The following is a 14,092-nucleotide window of genomic DNA, read 5'->3' as shown; positions in this document are numbered from 1 at the left end:
CGACCCCCAACCTTCTCCCAACCAACGCCCTACCTCCGACATGGTCCGTCCCTCCCTCCGGCAATCGCACCTCCATCTCACGCGTTTATTGCCCGCAGGAATCACAACACCAAGACCCCGAGGAATTCTATGTGAAGCAAGACCGTATTGGTACATTTACTTCCCCTACAACCCCGCCCTTTCATTCACCCGGCTGCAGGCAAGGGCTCCTTTGGAGAAGTATACAAAGGGTGCGTCTCGTTTAACCATTCCTTCTCCCCGCCACTCATTCCTGTCCCGCTAGTTACGACAAACGAACGCAGAAGACAGTCGCAATCAAGATCATCGACCTCGAGAGTGCTGAGGACGAGATAGAAGACATCCAACAGGAGATTCAAATCCTCTCTCAGCTCGACTCGCCCCACGTAACCAAGTGAGTTGGCTTCGCTGTTTGTTTAACATTGGCACCCCTCTGTCCATCGAACGCTCAACTCCCTTTAGATACCATGGTTCCTATTTGAAAGGATCTAACCTATGGATCGTCATGGAGTACGTCTGGTCATTCGGACTTTCCACTCCTTGCAATTAACCCTTTCTTAGATACTGCTCGGGCGGTTCATGTTCAGACTTGGTAACACGATTTCCTTATCCAGCCCAGTGTGTCATTCTGACTGCGCTGCAGATGAAACCGGGCGTATTCCGCGAAGAGTACATAGCCATCATCGTGCGCGAGCTCTTACGGGGTCTTGAGTATCTCCACAGCGAGGGTAAACTCCATCGTGACATTAAAGGTGCGTATTGCCATGCAGATCTAACTCACTCGGCGCTCATTTCCGCAGCCGCAAACATCCTATTATCCGCCAGCGGGGACGTGAAACTCGCTGATTTTGGGGTTTCGGGCCAACTCTCCGGTACTCTTTCTGCCAAGAAGAATACTTTTGTCGGGACGCCGTATTGGATGTCGCCAGAGGTCATAAAACAGAGCGGATATGACCACAAAGCGGACATATGGAGTTTGGGGATCACTGCGATAGAGCTAGCCAAAGGCGAGCCACCCTACGCGGAGTTACATCCGATGAAGGTCCGTCGATGAACATATCATTACCAGCACAAGTTCGACCTTATCGGCTTCAGGTGTTGTTCCTTATTCCGAAAAATCCTCCGCCAATGCTTGAGGGTAACTTTTCGAAACCCTTTCGAGAATTTGTGGCCTACTGCTTGCAGCGCGATCCACGCGATGTCGGTCTTATCACAAAGTCGATAAATTTCCTCTGACTTTTTTTCCTATAGCGTCCTACAGCACGCGATCTCTTGAAGCATAAATTTATCCGCATGGCCAAGAAGACCAACTATCTGACAGAGCTGATAGAGCGACATGAGAGATGGAAGGCAGAGGGCGGGGACCGTCATGATGATGATGACCCTCGACCCCAGCCAGAGTGAGTGACATTTCTTTTTTCCGTGTCTCTCTCTGATGTTATTTTTTTCTCCAATAGACCGACAGGAGGAGACCCTGAGGATCTATGGGATTTTGGTACTGTCAGGCACGTCGCTACAGTCGGAAGGTCGTCCAACCCTGTTTCCGGCCCGCCTTTGACCTGGGAGAATAATGGAACGAGACGCTCCGATAGCTCAGGCTCAGGTGGCTCTTCTGGTTCTGGGTCATATATTTCATCCAACTCGTCCATCACTGTGAAAGGCGAGCTTCCGCCATTACCACCGTCACCAGCTGTATCCAGACGTGTTGATCAGCAAGCAACTGTGCGCCATGCTCCCGATCTCGTGGCAGCAAGGGCAAGCCACCACAGTCTACCTCGAGAACCGTCTGATGAATACGATGACGACGACTACGACGACCAATACTCTGATACCTACACAGCTCGGGGTAGCACGACACAGTTAACGGAAAAGATGAACCATGTTCAACTGGAGGACGATCTCCCAGACACGACCATGCTTGATTCCGTTATCTTGCCGGCAATCGCATCGGTATGTCTTTCTCTCATTGGGTTTGTTTGTGTTTGGGTGACAAGTTCTCAGCTCTTCCCGCGAGTATCTTCGCAAGAGGCACGCATCGCTCTCAGTGCGCTGCAACGCGCTTTCACTGAAGCAGAGAGGATCATACCCGGAGTCACGATGGAACTGGTCAACGAGATCGTGGACTCAGTGGAACACGTCGAAGATGACCGATAATTACCTCCAGCCACCCTCCTCCACACAAGCATTTTTGGACCTTCCGCACCAAGTAGTTAGTACCACCACCACCTTTCAGGTTTAGCCCCTGCAAGGCTTCTGTATTCCCCTTATCCCCCAGCTCTCCACTGTGTATCCAAACCTAATAAATTTGCTTTGATGCTATGAAGTAGACTCTACAAGCGCACTGCTGTCCTGTGTCCGTTTCTTCGTCTTCTTTTTCGTCCGAGTGACCTTGATCGGTTCAGGCGTGCTGGTCCGAACGTCCGCGTCTGGAACATCGTATTGGGGGAAGGACGAGACATATGATGGGGTACTGCTGCCGGTGAGGGCGGGAGTTGTTGCTCGCGTAGATGTGTGACTGCCTTCTCGCGTTGAGGTGGGCTGTGGCGACACGGCACCGGCAGGCATTTCACCGTCGCGATCAATAGTATATGCCACATGGTGGCTCGGCACAGCCTCGGCGCGCAGTGTTGGGAGGTGAGAATCATCGATTGCTGTTGAGGGTAAGCATAAATAAAGGGTACAAGAGCGACCCACAAGACATGGAAGGCATATCATCGAGATGGACGACCGGAATGGAGTCAATGTCGTCGTGTGTCGCTTGCCGGGAGGTTGATGCCGACCGATCATCAATAATGTAGTACGGATCATCGCGGAGTCGTTCTCGCCGCTCGGCAAGCCTCTACAAAAAACCGAGAATTAGTCAAGATAACACGGAGGGAAAGGGTACACACCCTCTCTCTCGCTTCGTGGTCTTCTGGCTCCTCGTCCACTACTGGTGTCAGGACGACTACACCATTCGCATCACTCTCCTTCTGCTTCTTCTTGCTTTTAGACTTGCTCCCGTTGACTTCCTTGCCTTTGCCCTTGCTCGACTTGGGAGTTTTGAGCTCTGGTTTGGCGGCGGGTTCCGGTGGCGGCGCGACAAACCAAACATCGAGATCGAGTCCCTCGGGAACGGGAACGCTGGCTTGGGCCAGCAAGGCGACGGGATTCAGCTCATAAGCGCTGTGCAGCGGCTGAATAAGATACAAGCTCTTTGGGAATCGTGGCTCCGCTGACCCCACAGGGTCAAACGACGAAGAAGCCTCCGCGAAGGGATTGTTGGGGGGCAGAGGCTTATACCCATTCAAATCTGCCTGGATGAAGTTAAAGAGTTGCAGCGTATTCGCGGCCTGAGCGCAGTCAGCGGGGGCTATGAGTGAGGTTCTAAACGTACCCGCTCTTGCACCTCCACATCGGCATTACCGGTAAATACCTTGATCCCATTGATGATCAAATCGACAGTGCTCTTCACCTCGACCATGTCTTCGTCATCCCATCGCTCAGCTACTTCTGCAGCCCAGCTTCCGAATATTTTGGATATGGTTTGGATGTAGACAGCGATTATTTCTGGATGGAGAATGGCTATCTGCGACTGTAAAAGGTATGGTAGCAGCTTTTGGGGTTCTGCCAGTTCACTGATTGTAATCAGTGAGCAAGAGATGATGCAGTAGGAAAAACCCCACCTGCAGTATTCCCCGCATATCCAGGCTGCTGCCCATAACACCTCTGAACAGCTACCCTCTTCTCGTGCATTGTGCAGTATTGTGTCGTCACACAATAGTGTGTACATTAGCTTCACGGCGTAGCGTCGTACTCCCTTCACTCTTCCGACCACATCAACCAGCTGATCTCGTATTTGGGCACCAACATCCACATTGGCGATATGAGCCAAATCGACGAGAACCGACAAGTACCACTCGAAGTTGGTGATGTTCTCGTATAACGACTGGGAGCAAATATGAAGAATGCGTTGCGAAAGGACCAGGCGGTATGCGGGTGACTGTGTGGGGGAAATGTGTGGGGTAGAAATGGTCGGGGAGTTGGCCTGTTGGGCCAAGGACTGTGCTGCGGTAGGTAGTGCGGTTGTCGAGGAGTCAGCAACAAGATGCGAAAGAATTTGTTGCACAATTGATTGGATATTATGGGATGTAACCTGGAGAAAACTCATGAAAAAGAAGCTGATTACGAAAGCGTGGGTTATACCATAGCAGACACCAGATCAAGAGCTCGCATTCGAATACTCATGTCATGGTCATTAACGCTGGCAAGAATGGTGTCTTGATACTCGGCAACTAGATGGGGATGGGTAGGCACAATCTTGACGAGAGCAAGAAGGGCGATATACTTCACTTCACGATGGTCAACAGATGACGACGACAAATAGATTAGGGGCTTACGATTCTGGTCGGTGTCTTGGATGAATGCTGCGAGCTTGGAAACGCATAACCTAGCGAGCGAATCACCGGAGGACCCTTGCAACATGCCTCCAATGATGCAGGTGTGAACACACTCATAAAGAAGTGATATTGCTGGGGTCGTCGAAATCAATTCCGTAATGGGTGGTTGAAGTTTCTTGACGAGACGGGGTTCATGGGGAGACAAGGAGCCAAACTGATGGTCCAGTTGATTGCAAGTGTGCAAACGCAGAAAATACGAACGCACCAACTTTATAATTTTGATGAGCATCCAATTGTTGCTTGAAGTCTGAAGCAGGTGGAAGAGTTGTGGCGCCAGGATGAGGTAGTCTTCTGGGCGCTTTCGAGCCAGTTCGCATAGAACATTGACTGTCGAGGCCACAACACCTGTAACCGTCAAGTTGGGTAGATTACATGTTGAATTGCATACCTGGGTCAGGGTCATCCAATTTCTCCCTCAAACGCGCTACTCCCGGAGCTAAAGCTTCGGGATATGTGTCCATAACCTTGTAGAGCGCCAGAATAGCGCGTTTCCGAATATGCGCACGCGAATGGGTCAACATTGTCATGAGTTCGGAGGAGAGATCGCGGCCAAGATCTGGAGTGACAATATGGGAGAGCCCATTGAGTGTTACAGAGATGTCTGCTGGTGTAGAAGTCAGGTCCTGCAAAAATGGTCAGCAGGAATTTGGTGCAAGAGTTTGTGTTTGAACACACTTTCTTGAGAAGGTTTGTCGTGAGCATGAGAACATCGGTCTCCTGGTCGAATGATTGTACCGCGGCAAGATATCCGACGCTTTTTAGATGAAACCGGGGGGAGGACATGACCTCGACAACATGGAAGGACGCCCATTTCATGTCATATCCAAGCATATCAAGCTTCAGCCACTCATTAGGATCGTATAAGCAACCCAATGATACGCCGCACATAGGTTAATTTCAGGACTGCCCCCGCCTTGAGCTCCATGTCGTCGCCCTTGATCTCCTTGCGAATTTCATCGACTGCCTTGGCAATGAATTGGGACTCGTCTTTCTTGTTAGCGCGGAGCCCGCGGATGAGATCTTGCAGTGTTCTCTCCCACATTATGTCGCGTTCGCCACGGTCGCCCTCCCGAAGACGACTCCGCGTCTAGACAGCAAATGCGTGGTCGCAGTGGAACTTCGGAAATGATAACGTCATCGCAGTCACGGTCACATGAACCCGCCACTGGTCGACGTTCTTTAGTCGTTCTGATACCAAGTCAGGCTTCTTTGTGCATCGACAGCCTGGTCAGCTCGGAATAATGGATAGCATTTAGCGCACTGGCAATGCCAACAACGGATTTTCGGCCTAAAGCTCTCATGATCTGTTTGATAAATACACACTCTGGGAGCGCTACATGCGTGCTCATTCATCTTTCCCCAATCTTTTCCTCGAGCTTATCCGTACTCGAGTTAACTCAGGCTTGAAGTACTTAGCTTTCAAATTCTCAGCAAGCACGAGTCTAGCTTTCTGAATCCGCCGCAAATTATACCGCACGTTCTTCATCGTGTGCAGGGAATGCAGCACACTAACTCACAGTGCTTCACAGTGTTGTTGAAGTTGAACAGTGTGACGTCACAGATCATCCATCCACACGGCCATCACTTTCTTCTGACCGTGAGTTCCAACCCACGAAAATAAACGGAACGCAAGCACATGGCTTGAAACTTCCACGCTGCCTCGGGCTCAGCACCCCAATTCGACCCACAAGAAGCATCGACCTTGCCAACTTGCAGCGCAACCCACCAAACGTGACATGTGTATTTTGCCCCACGAGGGATTCGCTGCAGATGTGTTTACCCATTCAGCGGAGGGCATTGGACCGTGTGACCCCACAGGGCCGGCCTGTGAGTTAAAATGCTGATATGGGAAGTCCTATATAAACCTATAGATCGACAGAGACATCCCAGTCTTTGATTGTGGACCCAAATAAGACCTGTTGACTGTGCTAGAAACGACATGGCAGCCCCGTCCTCACCAGCCAACTCGTTCAATGACGCGGCAATTGATGCACCGCGGCCTATGCGTGTGGTAGTAGTCGGAGCAGGGTTTAGTGGTAGGTACTTTTTTCCTATCTCAGAACCATTGTCAACGTCGGTTCAGGAATCATCGCCGCTATACGGTAAGACAGACATGGCGCAATGAAACCTTCACTTAGCCAAGTATAGATTCTTGCAATACGTGAAGAACGTCGATTTGACGGTATATGAAGCCAGCGCGGGTGTTGGAGGAACCTGGTTTTCTAATCGATACCCCGTGCGAAATCAATTCCAACTGCTCTCCAATGCTAATAATCATACTAGGGCCTCGCATGTAGGCCGCAATGGTAACCTGATCTATTAGACATGACTGACATTCCCCAGGCGATATACCCGCACATTGTGTTGAGTAACTCGACTCCGATAAGCAGAAAACTCAAGTATTTGTCTCTAGTATCAACTGACGTTCCACGAGAAGGTATCTCCGTCCGACATCGCGCGGACACACATCTGATAATGGTGCGCTTTAGACAGACTGGTCAGGGTTCTATGCCAAAGGCCCTGGTTAGTGAGCATCGAGAGACATACATCCAACTCATCAAATCCCGATAGAAATCCGAGCATATATCGAATCTATTGGTAAGTTGTTGGCAATCAGCAAGGACTCGGTTGAACCATTGTCGTAGTGGACAAGTATAAACTGCGGCCATTCATCAAGCTTGAGCATCGTTTGACTGGCGCTGTCTACCAGGAAAATACGGGCAAATGGGAACTGACCATCCAGCAGCCTGGGTCCAGCGCGAAACTCAAGGATTCGGCAGACGTTTTGTTCACCGGCATGGGAGGCCTCAGTCGCTGGAAATGGCCAGATATCGAAGGGCTGGGCTCTTTCCAGGGCACGATTATGCATAGTGCGCAATGGAAGACGGGTGAAGGCGAGCGCGATGGCCCATGGGAGGAAACAATCAAGTCGTGGGCAAGCAAGAAGGTCGCCGTAATCGGAGTGGTGGGTTTTTCGGTCTACATTCACGACTGTGCTCACCGGCATATCGACAGGGCTCTTCTGCAGTGCAGATTGTTCCCAGCTTGCAGCCCAAAGTTGCAAAACTGGTCCGCGGGTCTTTTTTTACTTCCATTGGGAAGAAGCATTGAAGTTTATAGGTAAATTACGTCCGGGGCCAAACCTGGATCTCTCCGCCATTCTTTGGCGAACGTGCTGGAAAATCTGGACTGAGCAAAGGATCCGGAAACTGTAAGAAGTGTTGTCTGATCGTAAGATAAGATAAGATAACCAGACATCACCATAGATAACTACACAGAAGAGGAAAAAGAGGAGTTCAAAGACCCCGAGCATTATAAAAAGTTCCGGAGAGAGCTTGAGTCCATGTTAAATGCTCGTGTGCCCCTTTTCCAGCCCGAACGAGGAAACTAATGATTCTCATTTCCAGTCTATTCATGTTGTTACTCTCAAAGACCACCCGGCCGCAGAAGGAGGGAAAGCTGTATTCAAGGCGGAAATGCTTCAACGCTTGGCATCAAGGCCAGATATTGCTGAGCATCGTGGGTTTTGCCAGCCTCGTTCAAGGAGTTTATCTAACCTGGGTAGTTATTCCGGAATTCCATCCTGGCTGCCGGCGATTAACACCAGGTCCCGGATATCTTGAGGCACTCTGCGAAGACAACGTGAGCTCTTTCGGTTTTGCTTCTCGCTGGCGTTCTGACTGCGCAATCCAGGTCGTCTTCACCCCTTCCCCCATCAAACGCATCCTGCCCAACGGTATCGAAACCGTGGACGGCCACTTCGAAGAATTAGACGTTATCGTGTGCGCCACCGGCTTCGACACTTCCTTCCAGCTTGGCTTTCCCGTCGTCGGAAGAGGTGGAGTTACGCTCGCCGAGAAATATATGCCACACCCCAAACTCTATCTTTCTGTTGCGGTCGACGGGTTCCCTAATTGGTTCCAGTCTCTTGGCCCCAACTCTGCCGTCGGTAAGTCGAACGGTATTTGCTGAGGGTTAGCTCACCGGCTTCCCCGTAGGCTCGGGCTCGTTGCTCATCTTGATTGAACGGGTACCTATGCTAATGCCAGCTGTGATAAGATGCATCGCTGACGATTGATCCAGCAAGTCCAGTATGCAGTCGAAGCGACCCTCAAGCTCCAAAGAGAACACCTCAAGAGCATCGAAGTCAAGCCCGAAGCAGTCCAGGACTGGGACGCGTATATTGAGCAATATTTCAAAAAGGTGCTTCCGCTGTTCTGTGCTGATGAAGTTGACTGATCTGGGCAGACTGTGTTTGGGGAGAAATGCCGCTCGTGGTATAAACAAGGGAACGAGGAGGGGCGCGTTGTCGCGTTATGGCCGGGTGCGCAAAACATTCTAATAGATTGTTATCTTATCAAGCTTTTCGCCAGGTTCGTGTCTTCACGCTGTTCGTGCATTGGAACACCCTCGATGGGAGGACTATACCTACGAGCCTCTCGTGGAACACCGGAATCGCTTCTTCTGGGCAGGTAATGGGATGACAAGCGCTGAAGAAGACCCAGAAGCGGACAAAGCTTGGTATCTGAGCGAGGTAGACCACCCGCCCGGTATGTGCAGTTGCCCCCCATTTCAGAAGCACCTTGCTCAGTCATCTTCAGTGCCTCTGCTTTAAGTTAATCTACATTGTGTACAATATCCATGAGTTGAGTTGGAACAATAAAAAAGAACGCATTCAAAACATGCCCTCGCGCTGAGGTAATGCAACTGGTGGTCGACTGATCGCACTCCCCGGTCTGTTTGCACTCCTGGGGGGAGGCCCAGTCGGCGTCACAGGCGGCGGCGACGTGATGCCAGCGGGTCGACCAGACCGAGGCGGTCGCTCACGTGCTCCCATCAGGCCTGGTGTTGTCGTGCGAGGTAAGTATCCCGCGCTCGGGGGAGGCGACCGAGTACGCCGAGGAGAAGGAGAGACGAGTGGGGATGGCAGATCAGGCTGGATGGTAAGGGGGGCTGGAGTTGGTAGAACACGGTTGTTGCTTCGAGAGGGCGTGTCACGTGGAGGGGCTTCACGTGTGGGGAGTTGTTCACGAGAGGCAGAGGGCTGGATCGGGGTGGCGGTAGAATTGCTGAACGACGATGTAGACGAAGAAGATGCCAACGGAGCAGTCAGAAGTGTGCTGCTCACGCTCGTGCTGCTCGCAATGGAGAGGTTCAGGGCGGCCGGCGTGTGTCTGGGGGGTTTGGCAACTTGGTGGCCTTTGAGAGTGAAGTTGGGTGGGACGGTGACGTTGTTCTTCGGATTTTCCGAAAGGACATCGCTGAACAAGAAACGAAAATCCAGACCGTAGTCTTGGAGAAGCTGTTTTTCTTCGCTTAGCGAAGCCACCAAAGAGAGAGTGGTTTCCTCACCTTCTTACTTTGAGCACGGGTGATCATCAAAGCCTCATCCACAACTTTCCGGTCAACATCAACGCTGTAGACCTGACGTCTGAACAGCTCGCCATAATCCTCAATTTGTTTCTTTGCCCAGTCGATGAATGCTAAACACAATATGGGTCAGAGCGCCAAGAACATAGCGAAAAAAAAACATACCACTAGTCCCCTCGTTGTCCTTGAAACTATTCAGGTACCAATCTGCAGTGTTCTTGATGCCCGTGAAAAAGACAATCGAGAGGTCCCCAATATATGCGCCAATGTGGCCCTCAAAGCGAATCTTGCGGACGTGATTCCGCATGACCTGACTGCGCATGTTAAGGAAGGTTGTGCGAGCCGCCGGGCCAGCGTTGAGACGAAGGAGAAGAGAAATGATGAGGATGACGGTGCTTTTGCGGTTGGCGGTCTGGGAAAGCGATTGCAGAAGCGAGTTGGTTAATTGGCCAGTTAATACGGGGAGTTTAGCAGCCACTGGAGGCGTAGTGTTGACCTTGGCACGGCCTAAACAAATGAACTATCCGTAACATCAAGCCATAAGAATTGCTCACCCTGCTCAACGAGATCTGTTGCCCGGTCCCACTCCCTTAGAGCGATAGCAACAGTCAACTCATCAGCCCATTCACTCGTCCACCGGGCATCCCGTTCAGCCTTTTCTTTGGCATCCGAATTTGCTGTATCAGGGTCACCCATTTTCCGCGCCAAATCCGACATCCAGTCAGGCATTGGTGGAAGGTTTGAATTACCCTAACGGAGAAGCGCATATCAGTTGACGCTTCGAAGAGTGGGATTTTATGCTTACATCTCCTCCCCCAGTACCACCAACCCATAAACTCTTCCTCCGCTCATGCTCCCCTTCACGTTCCTTCCGCTTTTTGGCTGAAAGTTCCTCTGCGACTTGACGGAACTGCGATAAAAGCGACTTCTTCTCGCTTGGAGTCTCTGTTCGATAGACGTGTGTCTCCTTTCCGTGTCGAATCTTGAAGACGTTGGTCATGCTCGGTGAATCCTTTGTGTCAAGAACAAGCATCTCATTCAAGGGCCAACAGCGTTCTGCCACAAGCTTTCCTTCGTTCGAGCCGCCACTCCGACCTTCAGAAGCGCCAGCTCGTCTGCGCCTTCGAGCCACTAGAACCGCATCGTCAAGCACAACAAATTTGGCCTTGCCGGTGGGCTTATAGGTAGCAGCGTTCAGTGCAATGACACCTTCAATCTCCGCAACGACATGCCTGCCAGGTGTAGTTGGAGCAAACTTTGCAGAGCCTTCGATTTGAGAATGTAATGTCTGCATTTGGTTGAAGTACATGATACGCAGATCGGCCACGGACGAGCGACGATAGGAGGAAAGACCAGAGGAAGATGTCGAGGTAGGATCAGGAATGTGAAGGAGGGACGGCATGGACTTGTATTCTGAAAGCGACTCTTTCAGCTCAAGCATCTCATTCTCCAGGGTCGATATTTCCTTGGAAATGAGGACAAACTCCGCGTAGCTGCAGCATAAATAAGTCTGAGCAGACCTAAAAGGTGCTCTGCAACGTACTTTTTGAAGACATTACGCTGAAGCTCTGAAGAGGTGTCATCTTGGGCGTTGCGGAGGGAAGACTGCAGTGATTTGATCTCGTATTCGGTCGAGTTCGCGAGTTTAAGCTTGAGAACTATCTCCACAGTAAGATTCTATGCTCTGAGGCCGGTTATCCACCACGTACACGCGTCTGGATCGAAGTCGTCCTGGTCGAAGAGTTTCTTGTCATCCTCTCTCCTGTCTTCGCGACCAGTTCGTTTCATGACGACTTCATCTTGCTCTTTGCCAGGGGTTGTTCTCGTGGGCATTGTGGGTATTGCTGGGATGGGGGGCATAGCGAGGTCGGCCGGGCCAGAAATATCAGCATATCGCATCGACATGCGTTTGCGGATTTTGTCGTCGACTCTGGATTTGCGCGCATCGCGTCTGGGGGTAGCATTCGCCCCGTTTGGCTTGGCCAGTCGGGCTGTAGGCTGCCTGCCCTTGCCAGGGGCTTCTCGTTTCGTCCGGAGGGACTCCATGATGGCAGTCGCAAGTCAACAGCGAGTTGTCGCTTCGTCACAGATGTTCCGCTTCTCTCAATTACTTTCCGCGGGGCGACAATACTTTAGGGCATAGAGCAACGACCACACGATGAATTCCCTCGAGGAGCACAGTGACGTTGGTTGATGGAGCAAAAAAAAGTGGTGATGCAATGGATGTGTAGAATAAAAGCAGATAGTTACTCGAGGAAGCTTACCAGAAGATGCCGCTTCACAAGGCAGGGCCAAAACATGTCACACAACTCTTGAAGTTGACCACCACCATGTATGCCGAACCACGGCCTCCTCGGCAGCAACGATACGACGACTACGACGAGCCAGAGGAGCAGCAATATTCGGAGCCAGACGATGACTTTTACCAACGAAATGGCGCTCCATCATCTGACATCTATGCCCAAGGGTCGCAGTCCATAAGGGCACCCTCTCCTCCCCCGGGTCCGTTGCTGGACCATTCCCACCTTAGACCAGGCAACCAAGCAGCACTACTATCTCATGAACGAACCCTCGAGCTATACCGAGCAAACGCGAAAAAGACGCAAGACCCTGACCTCCAATTCGAGTTTGCCGTCTTCATGATTGACGCCTCCAAATCACTACCCATCCCTGCTTCCGAGCCAGGAAACCTCCTTCAAGTGGAACGTGCCATCGAGAAACGAGAGGAGCTCATCCGAGAAGCGACTTCACTCCTCAAGCGGCTTGCGGACCGCGGCCATGTTTCATCACAGTACTTCCTCGCAGACTGTTTCGCAAACGGCATTGGGACGACAAAGAACAAACAAGACTTTGACCGTGCATACCCGTTGTTTGTTCTCGCAGCAAAACACGGACATGCGGATGCCGCTTATCGAGCTGGGACATGTTGCGAGAATGGCTGGGGTTGCCGAAGAGAATCCGCCAAAGCAGTCCAATTCTTCCGCAAAGCTGCGGCTGCTCTACACCCAGGGGCCATGTATCGACTTGGAATAGCAGAACTCAATGGAGAGTTGGGGCTCAGCAAGAGTCCGAAGGAGGGCGTCAAATGGCTCAAAAGAAGTGCTGAACATGCGACTGCCGAATTCCCTCATGCCTTACACGAACTCGCACTCCTACACGAGCGCGGCGTCGACAACGTGCTCTTTGTCGACTACGAGTACTCGACAGAGCTGCTTGCTCAGGCGGCAGAGCTTGGCTACGCTCCTAGCGCGTACCGATTGGGTGAATGTTATGAATACGGCAAGATGGGCTGTCCCCAGGACCCTGCGCTGTCAATCCACTACTACGTCAGTCCCTTTTTCTTTCTTTCTTTATCCCAAGGCTTAACCTCTCTTTAGAATATCGCCGCCCAACAAAACCACCGCGATGCCTGCTTTGCGCTGACAGCGTGGTACCTCGTAGGCTCGCCGGGTGTCCTCCCTCAATCCGACACAGAGGCCTTCCTCTGGGCGCAAAAGGCGGCGGATGCTGGACTGGCAAAGGCAATGTACGCCTGTGGCTACTTCCTCGAGGTCGGAATCGGCACCCAGCCCAACATCCGCGAATCACAAGGCTACTACAAGCGTGCTGCGGATCTGGGGGACAAGCGGGCTATCCAACGGTTGCGGGGTGCCCCTAATCAGCCGCTGCCTGGAGGACACGGAGCTTTGCTGCAAAGAGGGCCAGACGACTTGAACAGCAGCGCAAAGGGCAAGGATGGGAAGGACTGTATTATAATGTAAGATTCCTTGTACTTAATGGACGATATCTTAGAGTTCTTTTGTATTTGCTACTGGCTAATCGTCTGACTTGTTGACCACTACCAGCGTACCAACTTTAAATTGTTGATCGAATCATGATAATTATGATGGCGCAACAGGGCGCAACCGTAACGGTTTTTTCTCCCCACCGATTTGCCTCGGAGATGGTGCATTACAATCTGCTACCTATTCTGCATCAAATAGTACATTTACTGTAGTGGTACAACAGGGCTGAAGCCCTGGATGCAAAGGTCAATTTTTGATGGATCTGCCCAAACGGTGTGAGCTTCGGTTCCCTCTTATTTCTCGGTCCACTACTGCCAGTTTTTTTGTACCAACCACAAGTAATTCATCTCCTCTTCATAATGCACCTCCTCCGAGGCAAATCGGCTAAAAAAAATGAGAGGAGAACGGGGGAAACCGCTACGAGTGCCAAAAACCTCCATCATAGTACAGGTGTGTTGAGTCTACGTTCCAAGAAATGAG

At 51.3% G+C, this 14,092-nt stretch overlaps 4 protein-coding genes across 4 annotated transcripts; 2 read left to right on the top strand and 2 right to left on the bottom strand.

Moving 5' to 3' along the window:
• Positions 1-40: 40 nt before the first annotated feature.
• MIND_00516500 (Protein kinase domain-containing protein) lies at positions 41-2,172 on the top strand (the record flags this gene model as incomplete). Its single annotated transcript, XM_037361955.1, has 12 exons — positions 41-43; positions 99-150; positions 200-230; positions 284-412; positions 481-528; positions 580-610; positions 662-770; positions 819-1,060; positions 1,114-1,218; positions 1,270-1,418; positions 1,476-1,968; positions 2,020-2,172. The coding sequence occupies 12 exons, from the start codon at positions 41-43 to the stop codon at positions 2,170-2,172; spliced, it is 1,545 nt and encodes a 514-aa protein (XP_037222247.1).
• Positions 2,173-2,334: 162 nt separating this feature from the next.
• Positions 2,335-5,499, bottom strand: MIND_00516400 (AP-3 complex subunit delta; the record flags this gene model as incomplete). The annotated part of the gene is made up of 11 exons (XM_037361954.1): positions 2,335-2,669; positions 2,713-2,857; positions 2,910-3,350; positions 3,395-3,635; positions 3,684-4,153; positions 4,204-4,349; positions 4,398-4,611; positions 4,663-4,802; positions 4,846-5,080; positions 5,133-5,294; positions 5,344-5,499. The coding sequence occupies 11 exons, from the start codon at positions 5,497-5,499 to the stop codon at positions 2,335-2,337; spliced, it is 2,685 nt and encodes an 894-aa protein (XP_037222246.1).
• A 3,633-nt stretch (positions 5,500-9,132) lies between these two features.
• Positions 9,133-11,873, bottom strand: MIND_00516200 (Exocyst complex component; the record flags this gene model as incomplete). Its single annotated transcript, XM_037361953.1, has 7 exons — positions 9,133-9,759; positions 9,810-9,940; positions 9,993-10,334; positions 10,382-10,577; positions 10,633-11,320; positions 11,371-11,485; positions 11,537-11,873. 7 exons carry the CDS (start codon positions 11,871-11,873, stop codon positions 9,133-9,135), a joined length of 2,436 nt encoding a protein of 811 aa, XP_037222245.1.
• A 284-nt stretch (positions 11,874-12,157) lies between these two features.
• On the top strand, positions 12,158-13,588 carry MIND_00516100 (uncharacterized protein; the record flags this gene model as incomplete). Its single annotated transcript, XM_037361952.1, has 2 exons — positions 12,158-13,153; positions 13,205-13,588. The coding sequence occupies 2 exons, from the start codon at positions 12,158-12,160 to the stop codon at positions 13,586-13,588; spliced, it is 1,380 nt and encodes a 459-aa protein (XP_037222244.1).
• Between the last annotated feature and the right edge of the window lie 504 nt (positions 13,589-14,092).

This window comes from Mycena indigotica, assembly GCF_014461135.1.
Source record: "Mycena indigotica strain 171206Taipei chromosome Unknown Mind.scaff0004, whole genome shotgun sequence".
In the NCBI taxonomy this organism is placed as follows: domain Eukaryota; kingdom Fungi; phylum Basidiomycota; class Agaricomycetes; order Agaricales; family Mycenaceae; genus Mycena; species Mycena indigotica.
Note: the sequence above shows the minus strand (reverse complement) of the source record. Positions and strands in the feature narration are given on the sequence as shown.